The 23,817-nt window shown below is 46.2% G+C and overlaps 1 protein-coding gene across 1 annotated transcript; it reads right to left on the reverse strand.

Annotated features, from left to right (window-relative positions):
* Positions 1 to 451: 451 nt before the first annotated feature.
* LOC140551071 (sodium channel protein type 7 subunit alpha-like) lies at positions 452 to 20,214 on the reverse strand. Its single transcript, XM_072674441.1, has 11 exons — positions 20,177 to 20,214; positions 19,948 to 20,065; positions 19,582 to 19,797; positions 19,204 to 19,377; positions 18,817 to 18,945; positions 11,757 to 11,863; positions 9,729 to 9,846; positions 9,363 to 9,578; positions 8,985 to 9,158; positions 8,598 to 8,726; positions 452 to 478 (listed from the first exon to the last, which is right to left on the reverse strand). The coding sequence occupies exons 1-11, from the start codon at positions 20,212 to 20,214 to the stop codon at positions 452 to 454; spliced, it is 1,446 nt and encodes a 481-aa protein (XP_072530542.1).
* Between the last annotated feature and the right edge of the window lie 3,603 nt (positions 20,215 to 23,817).

The raw sequence follows: 23,817 nt of genomic DNA on the forward strand, positions 1-23,817 counted from the left end.
CACTACAATTTTACACACAAATATAATAAATGTAGATTTATTGAATACAGATACATTGACTTGAATACAGATAGCACGTCTCACAGAAGGTAAATATCAAATATCACACGTTTAAATTCATTCATTTAGCTTTTTTTTTTTTTTTTTTTAAAGATATTGTTGTAAAAGTCATCTTTTAATAAGTTGTAATTTATGGCCAATTATATTTTATTAAATAGTTTATAGAACATTTTCACCTAAATCACCTATGTAGTGTTACTGGAGTTGGAAGCCTGTCTTTGTTGTGTTTAATAAACATAAAGAGTGGTGATCTTTACACTTACTCTCATCCATTCATTTAATGATTAGAGACCTATCGTATAGTCTCAGAACCTTTCTGAACACCCCACAGAACTGAGCTTTGCCATAAAAGCTCTCCCTGCGGGTCTTCACATCAGGAATCAAGAGAGGGTTAGATCTGGCAAGGATTCAGCAGATCCTAAACGACACAAGGACATAAGCTTACATGATCAATCATTTACAACGGGTACGCTTGAAGCATGTTAGCTGTGTCTACTACAGGGGGGTCATCACATAAACAATGACGATACGAGCGATAACATACAGACAGTATTTACACTCTTCTATACCAGTATTATTTACACGTCTTGTTTATGGCTATGTTGACGTATACCGGTAAGATAAGCAACGATAACTATTTGCACTATCCTGGGGTTATTGCTTGTGTCTCTTCCCCACTCTAGGTTAACCACGGATCTTGTCGGCTCCTAGAAGAAGACCCATTCACCAGCGCTCTCGTTCTCCCAGGATCACCAGGTAAGTAACATGCTCAGTGACCATCTCCATTGTGTGTGGGCTGCTGAGGAGTCAACTACCAGGGACTTCCCTACATGTGTTTTAATGCATTCTGTGCGTTTTTGTAACTTTCTGGCAGCGTGGTTTGTGCGTTTTTACACATTTGGTGGTTTCTCCATCTTTTTTGCCCTTTTTTACATTCGGTGCCATTTTACGGCCGTTATGTGCACTTTTCTGTGTAAATAAGTTGACTATGGTACATTCTTTTTAGCTTTGAATGTCCAAGCAACTCCACTCCTAGTAAGAGGCAGTGGAAGAAGCATCATTTGATTGCCCCTGTTCAGTACTGGGGGTCTGTCATGGCAGGTTAGGCCGGACACAAAGAACACTCGCAGAAATGGGTCCAATGCACGTAGTTTATTAACACAACCCAAGATAATACAAGGGGGCAAAATAAGGCAAAAGCAGCAGCAGCAGCAGCAGCTACAGGGCAACACATGTGGACACAACACAAACCTGACAAACCAGAGGGCGACAACAAAACACCCCTGAGACTGGGGGACTCTGGGAGCTGAGCTTGTGAGAGGGGCGGGCGAACTAACGAGAACCTGCAGGCAGAGCCTGGGCTAACCAGGGGAGAACTAGCGACGCGCTGGACCGGCGCTGAGGCTACTAATAAGGGGGGGGGAAGAGAGCTGAGGGACCAGCTGCAGAATCAAAAAAACGGCTAGTCCGACCAAACCTGGCACTGCTGCGTGAGCGCGGGTCTATCTCGGCGAGCGAGCCTTGATGAATCCTTGAACGGCCGGGTGGCCAGCTCGCGAACGAGGGAGTCGAGCCGAAGCTGGCCTAAACACACACCGTGAGCAGTAACGGGAACCTCTCGGGCTACCCAAGCTTCCAAACACGCAATTCTCGACCTCGAACGAAGCGTCGAGGCTCCTGAAGTACCCCCAGCCTCAGGCGACACACGTGAACATGAAACGAGACACTGAATCGACACAATGAACCAAACATGAATCACGAACCGATACACATGAAAAGAACCAAACACGTGAACCAAACGAGGCGGAAGTCGTTATTTGAGCCGTATGTGGGCGGCGGCTCGGAATCGCCCGAGGCTGAACTGTGTGCTGCACAGCTATAAACCACCCTTTCATTTCTACATCACACTCTGCTGAAGAACCGGCCCACAAAACAACAACTCCATTGCTTTGTGCAATCACTCGAATTCTTCTCCCCAGTCCCGGCGTCCCAGACAGATGAGCAACAATTCCCCCTGGAGGAAGAGCTGCACATCTTTCAAGTCCCTTTAAAGTCCATGTTCTACATCTCCTGTATAATAGTTATGTTGCTGTACTTTGTGTTGCTATGGACAACGAACAGCAATTAGATCTATTGCATTTTTACATACAACTACTGTAAACCCTGAGGTCCATGTTGATGTACGGAGCTCTACACCAGGCTGCAGCAGGGAAAACACGCAGGCTTCTCCTCTAAAGCGTGCAGTGTTCTCTGAGCAGTGTGTTACCAGCGTCTGTAGAGTAGTTGTTCCAACTCCGGCGTGGAATTTAGGAGCAATGGGCTTTTGGTTTTTTAGGAAAATGGGCCTGTCTCTAGCAAACGCAGGCAGCTGTGCATGTAGCTCGTAGACCGTGGACCGGCTCCTGACGAGCTGGATCATAACGTGCAAATAATCCAGACATTTGAAACGTGTCAGTGCTCTGCCTCCACAGATAGGGGGCTCCCTTCCGATACTGTACAGAACCGGGCGTACCTACAGTACTACGTCACCCAGGTGAAACCTTTAAATCCCTCGACCACCCATTGTTCCCTTTTTCTGGCACGTCGCCCACTTGGTGGTAGCCGCAAGAGAAGGGGGCCACTCATTTCAACGCGTTATTGTGTTGGATGCTAGCCAAGTTTCCTCATCTGTCACCAAAACAGTTGACCTCGGAACATCGCTGACGGCCGGAGCTCCAGAATCATCCCCGGGACAAACTACGAGGGATCCGGGATTTAACCTCCGACTACGGACCGCACGCCCGAGACCTTCAGGAGACGAGAAATTCCTCGAGCTGCGAGCCGGACTCTCCTCTAAAAGTAAGACTGTGAATCGGGGCGGTGTTGGAGGAACTCAGTAGATTATTGGATGTTGGTGCTCTTGGAAACAGTGATCCACTAGATTGTAGGATTGTTGTTGTTGTTGTTTACGCTGATTAGACTAAAGGAAGTACAGCGTTTGATCAGCCCTGTTGTCTCGCGCTCTCCTCGCGGGCACACGAGTTACTTTTGCGATCTTCTCCTTTTCTTGTCCTCCTATCTCACGCGACTGACTTGGTTGTAGCATTTGATTTGAAATGACTTTGGTGAGCTTTGATCTAAAGGGACTCTGACCCTTAAGAAGCCTTATTTTAGACCAACTCACTGCTAGATCCCCTCGCGGAGCTGTGGACGCGCTTCTCTAGCCTGAGCTGCGTGGTTACTATTGCTCGTGGATTCTTCTCGCCATCCCGTGTGTTTAAATCTCCCTCCGAGGGCTTGGCTTTTGTTCCACTCTGCCACGTGAGTTGGATGAAGCCTCGCACCTTTTGAGATCATGCGCACATGATCGGGTTACAAAAGAGAGTCGCTAAAGCTCCGCCGCTCCTCACACCTCTCCTTTGTTCTCGGCGCGCCAGACGTAAACACACACACACGCGAATACACACACACACACACACGCATACACGTACACACTCCTACACCCACATGTACGGACCCCCACCCCCCAGTTGCAGACGCATACCTATACTCCCTAGCGAAGTTTGAGCAAAGATGTAGCTTTATTTAGATCTATTTTCCTGCTGACTGTCTTTACTATAGTGGATGAATAAATTTGATTCTGTTTGAGCCGAATTGTTTGTCTTGTTTGTCACTCAGATGAAATTGAGGCCAACATACTGTTCCTGAACGCCCAGCTGTCATGTCCGCGTCGCCGCGCCCGCAGACTCTCATGAGGACTCTTATTCTGGTATTTACGTTCGTGTCTAACTCCGCGTACTTTGGCTAATGTCAGGTGCGCTTGATTGATGCTCATTGTTCTGGTAACACGGTTCACCTGAGGCTGAGGTGTATATAAGGGGCGAGCGCTAGGCGCTCTTTGGCGAGAGGTGGATGTATTCGTGGTGCTGGTTGCAGAAACTAAACCGAGCTAACCGAGTGCGGCAGAGTTCAAGAGTCCACGAGGTCTTCAGAGAGGCTTCCTCTCTATGCAGGTTCACGTCAGTAGTACCGTTCGTGGGCGAGCCTCGTTACCAGCTCTGTCTTGCCTTTGCCTTTTGGGTTCTGCAGCTGATCTCTCAGCTCTCGGTCTCGCGTCACGTAAGTTCCCTAGCGCCTGACGAGCGCAGCTTTGCTCTCCCCCAGTTTCCCCAGGCGCTGCCTGTAGGTCTTGGTTATCGTTGCGCCTCCCTCTCAGTCCCGGTACGCTAGCCTAGCTCCAGGATTCCCTCCGGCCTCAGGTGTGTGTCTTTGCTTTGCCCACGTTACTTTGTCCCTGTTGTTGGGTTTATCCTTTGGCCCTGTACCTTTGCTGCCTCTTCCTGAGTGTAGCCTTGTTTGAATAAACGTTCTTGCATCGAGTCATCTATGTCTATTTATTTATTATTATTATTATTTTAACGGACTGACCGAGCACAAACAGCTAAATCAATACACAAGCATGGTGATGCAGCACATTGCAGGGATGTTTGGTGTGTGTCCTTCAGGATGATGTACTTCACTTGTTTTTTAATCGTCCACATTTGAAACATGTCAAACTCCATAGTCTGGTAGATAGTCTGGTCTAAGCCTGCTTTTTGTGTCCGTCAGAAGTGGAAGCCGACACGCTCGTCTGCTGTTGTAGTGCATCTGCCTCACAGTTCAGCGTGTTGTGCGGTTTCAGAGGCTTTTCTGCTCAACACACTTGTACAAAGTTGTACTGTAGTCTTCAGCTCCTCAACAAGGTGTGTTTCCATCTGTAGAACTGCGACTCACTGGATGGGTTTCCTTTATCGCACCAATCTGAGTGAGCTCTAGAGACTGTTGCACATGAAAATCTCCTCAGTTCTAGAATAACTCAAAAACCAGCCCATTTAGCCCCAACACAACCACACTATGCTGAAAATCACAAAGATTACTTTTATCACTCCTCCTCATTGGGAAGGTTGATACGAACATTACCTGAAGCTGCTGGCCTGTCTTTACATGATTTTATACCCTGCACTGCTGATAAAGAGAACTGCATGAGGTGTTCCTAATAAACTGTTTGGCGAGATCATAAATCAGATGTTTAAAGAATAAAATGACTATTTAATATCGGCCTGTTTTCAGTTTGTGAGTCAAAGAACCCAAGTATTTACATTTTTACTTTCATTATTTGAACTTTTTCGAGACTCGCAGGATAACCATATTAGATCTACTTCATCACTACAGATTTACAGTAAAGTAATAGCTTGAGCATTGATGAAATGTGTCCATATTTACCACAAACATGTGTCTGCCTATTGCAGACTCTCCCAGCATTATTGAGCTAACACCACAATCGGTGTTTACTGAGATCAGTGTACATGAACCCAGCTGAAGAACAAACCCAAAGCCAAGACCTTACACAACTCAATTCTCCTTTCAGTTCAATTCAAATTTATTTCATAGTCACTGCATCGTCATGCAGTGAGGTGAGGAGGGATCAATGCTGGGCCCCAGAGCAGCACATCAGGCAGCAGGGTGGTGGAGAGCCAGGTCTGGCGGTACCGGGATGGAACAGTTGGAACTGAGCATCTCGTTACATGGAAAAGAGAGAGAGAGAAAACAGAAAGGAGGGAAAAACACAAGGGGTCAGGAGGAGAGCGGCAACACGATTTGTGGGGTTATACAGCAGGACAGGATCCCATGGGTAGGCAGGAGCATCCAACCACAAATGGTCTGGCGTCAGCGGCTAGCAGGGAGCAGCTCGGCACATGGGGAGAGAAAAGAAAGGAGAAAATGAAGAAGTGTTTTGGAGTTTGAATAGACTGATGTACCTCCTGTAAAAGAAGTAGATTAGATAGACAGAATTTAAAGTGTCTTACAGTAGTGCTGGCTATGACTGAGAATCCATCTAAATTTAGAGCAATATAACTAGATTTACCCATCTTTGAATCGATAAGTAATACCTCGGTTTTACCTGGATTAAGCAAACCGTAAGTTGTGGGGCATCCAGTTCTTTATGTCTTTAAGACAGTCTGTTCTGTTCTGGAGACAAATGGTCTTGTTGGAGATACAGGTGTCGTTAGCATAGCGATTAAAGTCGATACCATGCTTCCGGACTATTTTAACCCAGCGGCAGCATAAGAAGATTCAATAATAACAGACCCGGGATTGACCCTTTACTCCCTATAATCCGTAAGCATGGTACTGACATGGTAAGAATGTCTTTAATAATTATTATGAGTTCTATTAATAAGACTAAAAGGCACTCGATTTTCCTTCAGTTCCTCATGGTCCAATAACTGAATTTTAATAAATATAGTGACTGAGTGATTCCTAAAGAATTCCTGGAATTCCTGAAACAATTCCTAGGTGGTGGTTCTGTAACTGCTTTGGTGTTTCTATGTGGTTGCGAGGGTGTTTCTTGGTGGTTGCCATGCGGTCGTTAGGCCATTAAGAGCTGCACAAGCATTGTCACAAATCAGCAGACATCCGGGTCCAAGCCCCAAGCGAGCAAGCCAACGGCGACAGTGGCAAGGAAAAACTCCCTCAGATGGAGAGGAAGAAACCTTGAGAGGAACCAAGACTCACAGGGGGAACCATCCTCCTTTGGTTGACACGGGAGAGCAAAACCACGCAACAAAAGCATGCAATGAAAGAAATAACTAAGGGACACATAGACGAGAGCCTAATACTGCCCAGAAGTATTGAATGAATCACATGAATTAGATCTGTGATTCCTTATTCTCATCTTCTGACACGCTTAGTCCAATTTAGGACCGCAGAGGCAATAGGGCAAGCAAAGCCACCCAGGCATCCCTGTCCCCAGGCACTTTTACCAGCTCCTCTACAGGACCCCTAGATGCTTCGGTTCGACAATCCAGAGACACTGCTCCCAGGATTCATGCTACATTGAAGAGGCGTGTCAGCCAAGACAGACCCTCAATGTCCAGAGCCTTCAGCCTAAACTGCGAGCGAAGGCGAACAGAACTATATACTATATATAGCTGCTATCTCTCAACCTTCCGCACCAGCTCATAGCTCCTTACCCGCTAGTGAGGTCACATTACACTCACCAAGAGGCAGTTGCAATGCTGTTGCCAAGCAGTTGCTTTGGTCTCAGAAGTGGATGGAATGCGCTCGCTAGGGTATTGCTCTGCTGTTCCGCATCATTGCTATGCAGTTGTACGTGGTTGCTATGCTCTTTAAAGCTGCTTGGTGACAATGTTGGTGGAACTTGAGCTGTGTCACATGGTTCTATGCTGTTCTACGGGATTTGTTAAGAAGATGCTGCTGCTGCTTCAGTGGCGTTTGCTACGGTGTTGTTTAGCAAACTTTTTTGCAGCCATTACCAAACGCCAAGCGCTTTTAGCTTTGCCTTTCTGGACTCCAGCAGGGACATTCCTCGCTGCTCTTCCTCGCTGCTCTTCCAAGTCCAGCTCCAGGAGTTCACGCTGGATACGAAGAGCATCGTCAGAGATCTGCTTCAGCCTACACACACACGTTATTATGATAATGTTAGCACCATAAAGTCACACATCTACACGGGCTGGAGGTGATGTAGTTTTTTTTTTTTTATCACACTGTAAAGATGATTAATAAATGGATGCATTGAGGTGGGCAGGGTTATACACATGCCTACAACCTATCAGAGTGAGGGGGTGGAGTGTATAAACATGGATGTGGAGCAGAGTGGGTGCAGGGTTGTGGGGTAATTTACACATCTAGTGCAGTTTATCTGGTGTTGTATTGTTCAGAGTTCATTTCCACTGTTTTATCAGATCACTATAATAGAATAGAGACAGTTTTACCTAAAATATCAAAGATCCAAACAAATCCTCACTTTAAAAAAACAAAACATCTATTAAACCTGAATGAGTGTGTGTGTTTGTTGCCTACTTTCTCATGTCTTCCTCCTGCTTCTCTAACGTGGTCAGATACAGGTTGATCCACGTCAAGCTTGTGCAGACCTCTTTCGGTTCGAGGAAGTCAGCGCTGTCAGACTGTTGATATTTCAGTCTGAGCTGGTGAAAATACTCTGCCTGTAGGAGATGGAAACAGCGCTACAGTTTAGACACATCATTGTAGAAAAGAAACACTTGTGGAAAGGATTTTTAAAAAAATTTCAGCTCAATGCTGAATGACTTACCGGACTCTGAAGCAGCTGCTCCTTTCGCTTTCTCTGCATCCTCTTTTTCTGCAGATCTTCCTCTTCCATCTTCTGCATCTTTATTTGCTTAGATGTTTGCTGTTTGAAATTAGAGAGAATAAACAGTTCATGAATGATGATAAAGACTAAAGCTACTTTTCTCAGAACATACGATTCGTTTCGGAACAAATAAAAACTTTGAAAGACTCTTCTTCTCCAACGATGTGTTCGAAGCCTCAAGCATTAAAGAGCATATTTTCACTCAGAATATTCTAAGATGACAGTGAATCGTCTTGAACTAAACTGCATCATCACTGATGCTTCACTGTTAAAAAGGCTCTTCTGTCTATGCTTTGGCTTAATCTGGGTATCTGGACCTTAGACGTTCTAGACAACAAATGACTGTAAAAGACAAGTCAAACAACTCCACAAAAGAGAGACTTACCATGACCAATCCCGTGAACATGTTAAGGAACATGAAGTTGCCTATCAGGATCAGGATGATGAAAAACAGCTCGCTGTAGGCAATCCCTAGACTATGAAGTCTGTCCTGGTGTTCCAGCCAGCCTGAAATCTACAACAGAGCAATAACGTTAATGGTAATAATGGTGGAAATAAAGTTCATCCCCTAATTGAACTAATGTGAAATGTGCGGATTGTTGTGAAAAGGCGAGTGTGAAAGTCTCTCGCCTAGTGCGTGCGTGTACATTTCTGGCATGAATGAGCAGGTGTCCAAGTTGGCTCCTAATAAAGTGCTCCGTGAGCGTATGTAGACGTATGTATTTTCTGGATGTTCAGTATCTGTGAATGCAGCTGACTGTGTTTGACTCACTGTGACCACGCTCAAGGTGGAGAGCAACGCAACACCCATATCCCCCCAGTTCTCGGGGTCCGCGGTCCCGAAATGCTGCACTCCGGCGACGGCAAAGACGAGCAAGATGAAGAAAATCATGGCCGTCACGTACGCGGCCGTCTTCAGGCCTTGGAACAGAATCAAGACCAGGTCCTGGAAAACAGCACATCATAACATTAGAGTATCGGAAATGTGTCTTCTGTTTTCTTAATGGCACGTGATAACAATCAATAACCTAGAATTGTGGAAAACGAGTGCTATTATACACTTTATGGCCAAATGTTTGTGGACTTTCTATTCTGCTTTTGTTTGAGTAACTTTCTACTGTCTACCCCTCATTCCCATCATGCACTTTACCTGGATACTGGGGATGATACAGACGATTCTCAGGATCCGGAAAGCCCTGAGGATCCGGAAGACCCAGTATGACCCGTCTGCCCTGGAGATCAGCGACAGCAGCAGGAACCCGGTGTTGCAGATGTTGGCTCCACTTCCCCAGAAACCGCACGGCTCCGTGTACACCTTCACCATGAACTCCAAGATGAAGACCACCAGGTAAAACACATCAGCCCCCTGAGGAACAGATTAAGCACAATAAACGCACTGTGTTCCAGTCTCTCTCACACACACACACATACATACACGCTCTCTGCCCTCCTTCCCTCTCTCCTCTATAAAATGTCGTAAAAATTAGGTTACGTGGAATTTCTTCAGTTCACTCACCTCGAACAACGCTGAATACGCAGCTTTAAGTTCACGGTCTGTTTCCAGACCCATGAACGCGGCGTCCAGCACGACCGCTAGAACCATGAAGGCCCTAAAATAACACCCAAGTCTACTCCTGCACACAAACAAAGACGCAACAGAGCAGCAGAGTTGGTGTTGTTCAAGCAGAATGCACAAGATGCAGAAATAGAAAAGAATATCCATCAAGAAAATGTACAAGTTTTACATTCTGGAGCTGGAGGTCAGTTCCCCTCTGTCCTCCATCTCGACGTCTCCCTGTGTGTGGTCTTCCAGCCTTGACGCAGGCTTTTTATTCACATCACCATGACGACCAGAATCAGAACCATTATGACATCACGCTGGCCGGAACGCGCTCAGCTGTGAGAATGGTGACACTGCTTCATGGCGGTTCACTCTAAAGCACTTCATTTGATTCAGTATGACGATCAAAAGGGTTGTCAGGGGAACGGTAACAGTATTTCACACAAACACTACAATTTTACACACAAATATAATAAATGTAGATTTATTGAATACAGATACATTGACTTGAATACAGATAGCACGTCTCACAGAAGGTAAATATCAAATATCACACGTTTAAATTCATTCATTTAGCTTTTTTTTTTTTTTTTTTAAAGATATTGTTGTAAAAGTCATCTTTTAATAAGTTGTAATTTATGGCCAATTATATTTTATTAAATAGTTTATAGAACATTTTCACCTAAATCACCTATGTAGTGTTACTGGAGTTGGAAGCCTGTCTTTGTTGTGTTTAATAAACATAAAGAGTGGTGATCTTTACACTTACTCTCATCCATTCATTTAATGATTAGAGACCTATCGTATAGTCTCAGAACCTTTCTGAACACCCCACAGAACTGAGCTTTGCCATAAAAGCTCTCCCTGCGGGTCTTCACATCAGGAATCAAGAGAGGGTTAGATCTGGCAAGGATTCAGCAGATCCTAAACGACACAAGGACATAAGCTTACATGATCAATCATTTACAACGGGTACGCTTGAAGCATGTTAGCTGTGTCTACTACAGGGGGGTCATCACATAAACAATGACGATACGAGCGATAACATACAGACAGTATTTACACTCTTCTATACCAGTATTATTTACACGTCTTGTTTATGGCTATGTTGACGTATACCGGTAAGATAAGCAACGATAACTATTTGCACTATCCTGGGGTTATTGCTTGTGTCTCTTCCCCACTCTAGGTTAACCACGGATCTTGTCGGCTCCTAGAAGAAGACCCATTCACCAGCGCTCTCGTTCTCCCAGGATCACCAGGTAAGTAACATGCTCAGTGACCATCTCCATTGTGTGTGGGCTGCTGAGGAGTCAACTACCAGGGACTTCCCTACATGTGTTTTAATGCATTCTGTGCGTTTTTGTAACTTTCTGGCAGCGTGGTTTGTGCGTTTTTACACATTTGGTGGTTTCTCCATCTTTTTTGCCCTTTTTTGCATTCGGTGCCATTTTACGGCCGTTATGTGCACTTTTCTGTGTAAATAAGTTGCCTATGGTACATTCTTTTTAGCTTTGAATGTCCAAGCAACTCCACTCCTAGTAAGAGGCAGTGGAAGAAGCATCATTTGATTGCCCCTGTTCAGTATTGGGGGTCTGTCATGGCAGGTTAGGCCGGACACAAAGAACACTCGCAGAAATGGGTCCAATGCACGTAGTTTATTAACACAACCCAAGATAATACAAGGGGGCAAAATAAGGCAAAAGCAGCAGCAGCAGCAGCAGCTACAGGGCAACACATGTGGACACAACACAAACCTGACAAACCAGAGGGCGACAACAAAACACCCCTGAGACTGGGGGACTCTGGGAGCTGAGCTTGTGAGAGGGGCGGGCGAACTAACGAGAACCTGCAGGCAGAGCCTGGGCTAACCAGGGGAGAACTAGCGACGCGCTGGACCGGCGCTGAGGCTACTAATAAGGGGGGGGGAAGAGAGCTGAGGGACCAGCTGCAGAATCAAAAAAACGGCTAGTCCGACCAAACCTGGCACTGCTGCGTGAGCGCGGGTCTATCTCGGCGAGCGAGCCTTGATGAATCCTTGAACGGCCGGGTGGCCAGCTCGCGAACGAGGGAGTCGAGCCGAAGCTGGCCTAAACACACACCGTGAGCAGTAACGGGAACCTCTCGGGCTACCCAAGCTTCCAAACACGCAATTCTCGACCTCGAACGAAGCGTCGAGGCTCCTGAAGTACCCCCAGCCTCAGGCGACACACGTGAACATGAAACGAGACACTGAATCGACACAATGAACCAAACATGAATCACGAACCGATACACATGAAAAGAACCAAACACGTGAACCAAACGAGGCGGAAGTCGTTATTTGAGCCGTATGTGGGCGGCGGCTCGGAATCGCCCGAGGCTGAACTGTGTGCTGCACAGCTATAAACCACCCTTTCATTTCTACATCACACTCTGCTGAAGAACCGGCCCACAAAACAACAACTCCATTGCTTTGTGCAATCACTCGAATTCTTCTCCCCAGTCCCGGCGTCCCAGACAGATGAGCAACAATTCCCCCTGGAGGAAGAGCTGCACATCTTTCAAGTCCCTTTAAAGTCCATGTTCTACATCTCCTGTATAATAGTTATGTTGCTGTACTTTGTGTTGCTATGGACAACGAACAGCAATTAGATCTATTGCATTTTTACATACAACTACTGTAAACCCTGAGGTCCATGTTGATGTACGGAGCTCTACACCAGGCTGCAGCAGGGAAAACACGCAGGCTTCTCCTCTAAAGCGTGCAGTGTTCTCTGAGCAGTGTGTTACCAGCGTCTGTAGAGTAGTTGTTCCAACTCCGGCGTGGAATTTAGGAGCAATGGGCTTTTGGTTTTTTAGGAAAATGGGCCTGTCTCTAGCAAACGCAGGCAGCTGTGCATGTAGCTCGTAGACCGTGGACCGGCTCCTGACGAGCTGGATCATAACGTGCAAATAATCCAGACATTTGAAACGTGTCAGTGCTCTGCCTCCACAGATAGGGGGCTCCCTTCCGATACTGTACAGAACCGGGCGTACCTACAGTACTACGTCACCCAGGTGAAACCTTTAAATCCCTCGACCACCCATTGTTCCCTTTTTCTGGCACGTCGCCCACTTGGTGGTAGCCGCAAGAGAAGGGGGCCACTCATTTCAACGCGTTATTGTGTTGGATGCTAGCCAAGTTTCCTCATCTGTCACCAAAACAGTTGACCTCGGAACATCGCTGACGGCCGGAGCTCCAGAATCATCCCCGGGACAAACTACGAGGGATCCGGGATTTAACCTCCGACTACGGACCGCACGCCCGAGACCTTCAGGAGACGAGAAATTCCTCGAGCTGCGAGCCGGACTCTCCTCTAAAAGTAAGACTGTGAATCGGGGCGGTGTTGGAGGAACTCAGTAGATTATTGGATGTTGGTGCTCTTGGAAACAGTGATCCACTAGATTGTAGGATTGTTGTTGTTGTTGTTTACGCTGATTAGACTAAAGGAAGTACAGCGTTTGATCAGCCCTGTTGTCTCGCGCTCTCCTCGCGGGCACACGAGTTACTTTTGCGATCTTCTCCTTTTCTTGTCCTCCTATCTCACGCGACTGACTTGGTTGTAGCATTTGATTTGAAATGACTTTGGTGAGCTTTGATCTAAAGGGACTCTGACCCTTAAGAAGCCTTATTTTAGACCAACTCACTGCTAGATCCCCTCGCGGAGCTGTGGACGCGCTTCTCTAGCCTGAGCTGCGTGGTTACTATTGCTCGTGGATTCTTCTCGCCATCCCGTGTGTTTAAATCTCCCTCCGAGGGCTTGGCTTTTGTTCCACTCTGCCACGTGAGTTGGATGAAGCCTCGCACCTTTTGAGATCATGCGCACATGATCGGGTTACAAAAGAGAGTCGCTAAAGCTCCGCCGCTCCTCACACCTCTCCTTTGTTCTCGGCGCGCCAGACGTAAACACACACACACGCGAATACACACACACACACACACGCATACACGTACACACTCCTACACCCACATGTACGGACCCCCACCCCCCAGTTGCAGACGCATACCTATACTCCCTAGCGAAGTTTGAGCAAAGATGTAGCTTTATTTAGATCTATTTTCCTGCTGACTGTCTTTACTATAGTGGATGAATAAATTTGATTCTGTTTGAGCCGAATTGTTTGTCTTGTTTGTCACTCAGATGAAATTGAGGCCAACATACTGTTCCTGAACGCCCAGCTGTCATGTCCGCGTCGCCGCGCCCGCAGACTCTCATGAGGACTCTTATTCTGGTATTTACGTTCGTGTCTAACTCCGCGTACTTTGGCTAATGTCAGGTGCGCTTGATTGATGCTCATTGTTCTGGTAACACGGTTCACCTGAGGCTGAGGTGTATATAAGGGGCGAGCGCTAGGCGCTCTTTGGCGAGAGGTGGATGTATTCGTGGTGCTGGTTGCAGAAACTAAACCGAGCTAACCGAGTGCGGCAGAGTTCAAGAGTCCACGAGGTCTTCAGAGAGGCTTCCTCTCTATGCAGGTTCACGTCAGTAGTACCGTTCGTGGGCGAGCCTCGTTACCAGCTCTGTCTTGCCTTTGCCTTTTGGGTTCTGCAGCTGATCTCTCAGCTCTCGGTCTCGCGTCACGTAAGTTCCCTAGCGCCTGACGAGCGCAGCTTTGCTCTCCCCCAGTTTCCCCAGGCGCTGCCTGTAGGTCTTGGTTATCGTTGCGCCTCCCTCTCAGTCCCGGTACGCTAGCCTAGCTCCAGGATTCCCTCCGGCCTCAGGTGTGTGTCTTTGCTTTGCCCACGTTACTTTGTCCCTGTTGTTGGGTTTATCCTTTGGCCCTGTACCTTTGCTGCCTCTTCCTGAGTGTAGCCTTGTTTGAATAAACGTTCTTGCATCGAGTCATCTATGTCTATTTATTTATTATTATTATTATTTTAACGGACTGACCGAGCACAAACAGCTAAATCAATACACAAGCATGGTGATGCAGCACATTGCAGGGATGTTTGGTGTGTGTCCTTCAGGATGATGTACTTCACTTGTTTTTTAATCGTCCACATTTGAAACATGTCAAACTCCATAGTCTGGTAGATAGTCTGGTCTAAGCCTGCTTTTTGTGTCCGTCAGAAGTGGAAGCCGACACGCTCGTCTGCTGTTGTAGTGCATCTGCCTCACAGTTCAGCGTGTTGTGCGGTTTCAGAGGCTTTTCTGCTCAACACACTTGTACAAAGTTGTACTGTAGTCTTCAGCTCCTCAACAAGGTGTGTTTCCATCTGTAGAACTGCGACTCACTGGATGGGTTTCCTTTATCGCACCAATCTGAGTGAGCTCTAGAGACTGTTGCACATGAAAATCTCCTCAGTTCTAGAATAACTCAAAAACCAGCCCATTTAGCCCCAACACAACCACACTATGCTGAAAATCACAAAGATTACTTTTATCACTCCTCCTCATTGGGAAGGTTGATACGAACATTACCTGAAGCTGCTGGCCTGTCTTTACATGATTTTATACCCTGCACTGCTGATAAAGAGAACTGCATGAGGTGTTCCTAATAAACTGTTTGGCGAGATCATAAATCAGATGTTTAAAGAATAAAATGACTATTTAATATCGGCCTGTTTTCAGTTTGTGAGTCAAAGAACCCAAGTATTTACATTTTTACTTTCATTATTTGAACTTTTTCGAGACTCGCAGGATAACCATATTAGATCTACTTCATCACTACAGATTTACAGTAAAGTAATAGCTTGAGCATTGATGAAATGTGTCCATATTTACCACAAACATGTGTCTGCCTATTGCAGACTCTCCCAGCATTATTGAGCTAACACCACAATCGGTGTTTACTGAGATCAGTGTACATGAACCCAGCTGAAGAACAAACCCAAAGCCAAGACCTTACACAACTCAATTCTCCTTTCAGTTCAATTCAAATTTATTTCATAGTCACTGCATCGTCATGCAGTGAGGTGAGGAGGGATCAATGCTGGGCCCCAGAGCAGCACATCAGGCAGCAGGGTGGTGGAGAGCCAGGTCTGGCGGTACCGGGATGGAACAGTTGGAACTGAGCATCTCGTTACATGGAAAAGAGAGAGAGAGAAAACAGAAAGGAGGGAAAAACACAAGGGGTCAGGAGGAGAGCGGCAACACGATTTGTGGGGTTATACAGCAGGACAGGATCCCATGGGTAGGCAGGAGCATCCAACCACAAATGGTCTGGCGTCAGCGGCTAGCAGGGAGCAGCTCGGCACATGGGGAGAGAAAAGAAAGGAGAAAATGAAGAAGTGTTTTGGAGTTTGAATAGACTGATGTACCTCCTGTAAAAGAAGTAGATTAGATAGACAGAATTTAAAGTGTCTTACAGTAGTGCTGGCTATGACTGAGAATCCATCTAAATTTAGAGCAATATAACTAGATTTACCCATCTTTGAATCGATAAGTAATACCTCGGTTTTACCTGGATTAAGCAAACCGTAAGTTGTGGGGCATCCAGTTCTTTATGTCTTTAAGACAGTCTGTTCTGTTCTGGAGACAAATGGTCTTGTTGGAGATACAGGTGTCGTTAGCATAGCGATTAAAGTCGATACCATGCTTCCGGACTATTTTAACCCAGCGGCAGCATAAGAAGATTCAATAATAACAGACCCGGGATTGACCCTTTACTCCCTATAATCCGTAAGCATGGTACTGACATGGTAAGAATGTCTTTAATAATTATTATGAGTTCTATTAATAAGACTAAAAGGCACTCGATTTTCCTTCAGTTCCTCATGGTCCAATAACTGAATTTTAATAAATATAGTGACTGAGTGATTCCTAAAGAATTCCTGGAATTCCTGAAACAATTCCTAGGTGGTGGTTCTGTAACTGCTTTGGTGTTTCTATGTGGTTGCGAGGGTGTTTCTTGGTGGTTGCCATGCGGTCGTTAGGCCATTAAGAGCTGCACAAGCATTGTCACAAATCAGCAGACATCCGGGTCCAAGCCCCAAGCGAGCAAGCCAACGGCGACAGTGGCAAGGAAAAACTCCCTCAGATGGAGAGGAAGAAACCTTGAGAGGAACCAAGACTCACAGGGGGAACCATCCTCCTTTGGTTGACACGGGAGAGCAAAACCACGCAACAAAAGCATGCAATGAAAGAAATAACTAAGGGACACATAGACGAGAGCCTAATACTGCCCAGAAGTATTGAATGAATCACATGAATTAGATCTGTGATTCCTTATTCTCATCTTCTGACACGCTTAGTCCAATTTAGGACCGCAGAGGCAATAGGGCAAGCAAAGCCACCCAGGCATCCCTGTCCCCAGGCACTTTTACCAGCTCCTCTACAGGACCCCTAGATGCTTCGGTTCGACAATCCAGAGACACTGCTCCCAGGATTCATGCTACATTGAAGAGGCGTGTCAGCCAAGACAGACCCTCAATGTCCAGAGCCTTCAGCCTAAACTGCGAGCGAAGGCGAACAGAACTATATACTATATATAGCTGCTATCTCTCAACCTTCCGCACCAGCTCATAGCTCCTTACCCGCTAGTGAGGTCACATTACACTCACCAAGAGGCAGTTGCAATGCTGTTGCCAAGCAGTTGCTTTGGTCTCAGAAGTGGATGGAATGCGCTCGCTAGGGTATTGCTCTGCTGTTCCGCATCATTGCTATGCAGTTGTACGTGGTTGCTATGCTCTTTAAAGCTGCTTGGTGACAATGTTGGTGGAACTTGAGCTGTGTCACATGGTTCTATGCTGTTCTACGGGATTTGTTAAGAAGATGCTGCTGCTGCTTCAGTGGCGTTTGCTACGGTGTTGTTTAGCAAACTTTTTTGCAGCCATTACCAAACGCCAAGCGCTTTTAGCTTTGCCTTTCTGGACTCCAGCAGGGACATTCCTCGCTGCTCTTCCTCGCTGCTCTTCCAAGTCCAGCTCCAGGAGTTCACGCTGGATACGAAGAGCATCGTCAGAGATCTGCTTCAGCCTACACACACACGTTATTATGATAATGTTAGCACCATAAAGTCACACATCTACACGGGCTGGAGGTGATGTAGTTTTTTTTTTTTTATCACACTGTAAAGATGATTAATAAATGGATGCATTGAGGTGGGCAGGGTTATACACATGCCTACAACCTATCAGAGTGAGGGGGTGGAGTGTATAAACATGGATGTGGAGCAGAGTGGGTGCAGGGTTGTGGGGTAATTTACACATCTAGTGCAGTTTATCTGGTGTTGTATTGTTCAGAGTTCATTTCCACTGTTTTATCAGATCACTATAATAGAATAGAGACAGTTTTACCTAAAATATCAAAGATCCAAACAAATCCTCACTTTAAAAAAACAAAACATCTATTAAACCTGAATGAGTGTGTGTGTTTGTTGCCTACTTTCTCATGTCTTCCTCCTGCTTCTCTAACGTGGTCAGATACAGGTTGATCCACGTCAAGCTTGTGCAGACCTCTTTCGGTTCGAGGAAGTCAGCGCTGTCAGACTGTTGATATTTCAGTCTGAGCTGGTGAAAATACTCTGCCTGTAGGAGATGGAAACAGCGCTACAGTTTAGACACATCATTGTAGAAAAGAAACACTTGTGGAAAGGATTTTTAAAAAAATTTCAGCTCAATGCTGAATGACTTACCGGACTCTGAAGCAGCTGCTCCTTTCGCTTTCTCTGCATCCTCTTTTTCTGCAGATCTTCCTCTTCCATCTTCTGCATCTTTATTTGCTTAGATGTTTGCTGTTTGAAATTAGAGAGAATAAACAGTTCATGAATGATGATAAAGACTAAAGCTACTTTTCTCAGAACATACGATTCGTTTCGGAACAAATAAAAACTTTGAAAGACTCTTCTTCTCCAACGATGTGTTCGAAGCCTCAAGCATTAAAGAGCATATTTTCACTCAGAATATTCTAAGATGACAGTGAATCGTCTTGAACTAAACTGCATCATCACTGATGCTTCACTGTTAAAAAGGCTCTTCTGTCTATGCTTTGGCTTAATCTGGGTATCTGGACCTTAGACGTTCTAGACAACAAATGACTGTAAAAGACAAGTCAAACAACTCCACAAAAGAGAGACTTACCATGACCAATCCCGTGAACATGTTAAGGAACATGAAGTTGCCTATCAGGATCAGGATGATGAAAAACAGCTCGCTGTAGGCAATCCCTAGACTATGAAGTCTGTCCTGGTGTTCCAGCCAGCCTGAAATCTACAACAGAGCAATAACGTTAATGGTAATAATGGTGGAAATAAAGTTCATCCCCTAATTGAACTAATGTGAAATGTGCGGATTGTTGTGAAAAGGCGAGTGTGAAAGTCTCTCGCCTAGTGCGTGCGTGTACATTTCTGGCATGAATGAGCAGGTGTCCAAGTTGGCTCCTAATAAAGTGCTCCGTGAGCGTATGTAGACGTATGTATTTTCTGGATGTTCAGTATCTGTGAATGCAGCTGACTGTGTTTGACTCACTGTGACCACGCTCAAGGTGGAGAGCAACGCAACACCCATATCCCCCCAGTTCTCGGGGTCCGCGGTCCCGAAATGCTGCACTCCGGCGACGGCAAAGACGAGCAAGATGAAGAAAATCATGGCCGTCACGTACGCGGCCGTCTTCAGGCCTTGGAACAGAATCAAGACCAGGTCCTGGAAAACAGCACATCATAACATTAGAGTATCGGAAATGTGTCTTCTGTTTTCTTAATGGCACGTGATAACAATCAATAACCTAGAATTGTGGAAAACGAGTGCTATTATACACTTTATGGCCAAATGTTTGTGGACTTTCTATTCTGCTTTTGTTTGAGTAACTTTCTACTGTCTACCCCTCATTCCCATCATGCACTTTACCTGGATACTGGGGATGATACAGACGATTCTCAGGATCCGGAAAGCCCTGAGGATCCGGAAGACCCAGTATGACCCGTCTGCCCTGGAGATCAGCGACAGCAGCAGGAACCCGGTGTTGCAGATGTTGGCTCCACTTCCCCAGAAACCGCACGGCTCCGTGTACACCTTCACCATGAACTCCAAGATGAAGACCACCAGGTAAAACACATCAGCCCCCTGAGGAACAGATTAAGCACAATAAACGCACTGTGTTCCAGTCTCTCTCACACACACACACATACATACACGCTCTCTGCCCTCCTTCCCTCTCTCCTCTATAAAATGTCGTAAAAATTAGGTTACGTGGAATTTCTTCAGTTCACTCACCTCGAACAACGCTGAATACGCAGCTTTAAGTTCACGGTCTGTTTCCAGACCCATGAACGCGGCGTCCAGCACGACCGCTAGAACCATGAAGGCCCTAAAATAACACCCAAGTCTACTCCTGCACACAAACAAAGACGCAACAGAGCAGCAGAGTTGGTGTTGTTCAAGCAGAATGCACAAGATGCAGAAATAGAAAAGAATATCCATCAAGAAAATGTACAAGTTTTACATTCTGGAGCTGGAGGTCAGTTCCCCTCTGTCCTCCATCTCGACGTCTCCCTGTGTGTGGTCTTCCAGCCTTGACGCAGGCTTTTTATTCACATCACCATGACGACCAGAATCAGAACCATTATGACATCACGCTGGCCGGAACGCGCTCAGCTGTGAGAATGGTGACACTGCTTCATGGCGGTTCACTCTAAAGCACTTCATTTGATTCAGTATGACGATCAAAAGGGTTGTCAGGGGAACGGTAACAGTATTTCACACAAACACTACAATTTTACACACAAATATAATAAATGTAGATTTATTGAATACAGATACATTGACTTGAATACAGATAGCACGTCTCACAGAAGGTAAATATCAAATATCACACGTTTAAATTCATTCATTTAGCTTTTTTTTTTTTTTTTTTTAAAGATATTGTTGTAAAAGTCATCTTTTAATAAGTTGTAATTTATGGCCAATTATATTTTATTAAATAGTTTATAGAACATTTTCACCTAAATCACCTATGTAGTGTTACTGGAGTTGGAAGCCTGTCTTTGTTGTGTTTAATAAACATAAAGAGTGGTGATCTTTACACTTACTCTCATCCATTCATTTAATGATTAGAGACCTATCGTATAGTCTCAGAACCTTTCTGAACACCCCACAGAACTGAGCTTTGCCATAAAAGCTCTCCCTGCGGGTCTTCACATCAGGAATCAAGAGAGGGTTAGATCTGGCAAGGATTCAGCAGATCCTAAACGACACAAGGACATAAGCTTACATGATCAATCATTTACAACGGGTACGCTTGAAGCATGTTAGCTGTGTCTACTACAGGGGGGTCATCACATAAACAATGACGATACGAGCGATAACATACAGACAGTATTTACACTCTTCTATACCAGTATTATTTACACGTCTTGTTTATGGCTATGTTGACGTATACCGGTAAGATAAGCAACGATAACTATTTGCACTATCCTGGGGTTATTGCTTGTGTCTCTTCCCCACTCTAGGTTAACCACGGATCTTGTCGGCTCCTAGAAGAAGACCCATTCACCAGCGCTCTCGTTCTCCCAGGATCACCAGGTAAGTAACATGCTCAGTGACCATCTCCATTGTGTGTGGGCTGCTGAGGAGTCAACTACCAGGGACTTCCCTACATGTGTTTTAATGCATTCTGTGCGTTTTTGTAACTTTCTGGCAGCGTGGTTTGTGCGTTTTTACACATTTGGTGGTTTCTCCATCTTTTTTGCCCTTTTTTGCATTCGGTGCCATTTTACGGCCGTTATGTGCACTTTTCTGTGTAAATAAGTTGCCTATGGTACATTCTTTTTAGCTTTGAATGTCCAAGCAACTCCACTCCTAGTAAGAGGCAGTGGAAGAAGCATCATTTGATTGCCCCTGTTCAGTATTGGGGGTCTGTCATGGCAGGTTAGGCCGGACACAAAGAACACTCGCAGAAATGGGTCCAATGCACGTAGTTTATTAACACAACCCAAGATAATACAAGGGGGCAAAATAAGGCAAAAGCAGCAGCAGCAGCAGCAGCTACAGGGCAACACATGTGGACACAACACAAACCTGACAAACCAGAGGGCGACAACAAAACACCCCTGAGACTGGGGGACTCTGGGAGCTGAGCTTGTGAGAGGGGCGGGCGAACTAACGAGAACCTGCAGGCAGAGCCTGGGCTAACCAGGGGAGAACTAGCGACGCGCTGGACCGGCGCTGAGGCTACTAATAAGGGGGGGGGAAGAGAGCTGAGGGACCAGCTGCAGAATCAAAAAAACGGCTAGTCCGACCAAACCTGGCACTGCTGCGTGAGCGCGGGTCTATCTCGGCGAGCGAGCCTTGATGAATCCTTGAACGGCCGGGTGGCCAGCTCGCGAACGAGGGAGTCGAGCCGAAGCTGGCCTAAACACACACCGTGAGCAGTAACGGGAACCTCTCGGGCTACCCAAGCTTCCAAACACGCAATTCTCGACCTCGAACGAAGCGTCGAGGCTCCTGAAGTACCCCCAGCCTCAGGCGACACACGTGAACATGAAACGAGACACTGAATCGACACAATGAACCAAACATGAATCACGAACCGATACACATGAAAAGAACCAAACACGTGAACCAAACGAGGCGGAAGTCGTTATTTGAGCCGTATGTGGGCGGCGGCTCGGAATCGCCCGAGGCTGAACTGTGTGCTGCACAGCTATAAACCACCCTTTCATTTCTACATCACACTCTGCTGAAGAACCGGCCCACAAAACAACAACTCCATTGCTTTGTGCAATCACTCGAATTCTTCTCCCCAGTCCCGGCGTCCCAGACAGATGAGCAACAATTCCCCCTGGAGGAAGAGCTGCACATCTTTCAAGTCCCTTTAAAGTCCATGTTCTACATCTCCTGTATAATAGTTATGTTGCTGTACTTTGTGTTGCTATGGACAACGAACAGCAATTAGATCTATTGCATTTTTACATACAACTACTGTAAACCCTGAGGTCCATGTTGATGTACGGAGCTCTACACCAGGCTGCAGCAGGGAAAACACGCAGGCTTCTCCTCTAAAGCGTGCAGTGTTCTCTGAGCAGTGTGTTACCAGCGTCTGTAGAGCAGTTGTTCCAACTCCGGCGTGGAATTTAGGAGCAATGGGCTTTTGGTTTTTTAGGAAAATGGGCCTGTCTCTAGCAAACGCAGGCAGCTGTGCATGTAGCTCGTAGACCGTGGACCGGCTCCTGACGAGCTGGATCATAACGTGCAAATAATCCAGACATTTGAAACGTGTCAGTGCTCTGCCTCCACAGATAGGGGGCTCCCTTCCGATACTGTACAGAACCGGGCGTACCTACAGTACTACGTCACCCAGGTGAAACCTTTAAATCCCTCGACCACCCATTGTTCCCTTTTTCTGGCACGTCGCCCACTTGGTGGTAGCCGCAAGAGAAGGGGGCCACTCATTTCAACGCGTTATTGTGTTGGATGCTAGCCAAGTTTCCTCATCTGTCACCAAAACAGTTGACCTCGGAACATCGCTGACGGCCGGAGCTCCAGAATCATCCCCGGGACAAACTACGAGGGATCCGGGATTTAACCTCCGACTACGGACCGCACGCCCGAGACCTTCAGGAGACGAGAAATTCCTCGAGCTGCGAGCCGGACTCTCCTCTAAAAGTAAGACTGTGAATCGGGGCGGTGTTGGAGGAACTCAGTAGATTATTGGATGTTGGTGCTCTTGGAAACAGTGATCCACTAGATTGTAGGATTGTTGTTGTTGTTGTTTACGCTGATTAGACTAAAGGAAGTACAGCGTTTGATCAGCCCTGTTGTCTCGCGGGCACACGAGTTACTTTTGCGATCTTCTCCTTTTCTTGTCCTCCTATCTCACGCGACTGACTTGGTTGTAGCATTTGATTTGAAATGACTTTGGTGAGCTTTGATCTAAAGGGACTCTGACCCTTAAGAAGCCTTATTTTAGACCAACTCACTGCTAGATCCCCTCGCGGAGCTGTGGACGCGCTTCTCTAGCCTGAGCTGCGTGGTTACTATTGCTCGTGGATTCTTCTCGCCATCCCGTGTGTTTAAATCTCCCTCCGAGGGCTTGGCTTTTGTTCCACTCTGCCACGTGAGTTGGATGAAGCCTCGCACCTTTTG

Source organism: Salminus brasiliensis, chromosome 3, assembly GCF_030463535.1.
Source record: "Salminus brasiliensis chromosome 3, fSalBra1.hap2, whole genome shotgun sequence".
Classification (NCBI taxonomy): domain Eukaryota; kingdom Metazoa; phylum Chordata; class Actinopteri; order Characiformes; family Bryconidae; genus Salminus; species Salminus brasiliensis.

Coding starts and splice junctions, on each gene's coding strand:
- LOC140551071 (XM_072674441.1), bottom strand. CDS start 20,214: ATGGAGGACAGAGGGGAACTGACCTCCAGCTCCAGAAT. Junction 19,378..19,581: donor GTATCATCCCCAGTATCCAG/GTAAAGTGCATG, acceptor GCTGTTTTCCAG/GACCTGGTCTTGATTCTGTT. Junction 8,727..8,984: donor CCACCTTGAGCGTGGTCACA/GTGAGTCAAACA, acceptor GCTCTGTTGTAG/ATTTCAGGCTGGCTGGAACA.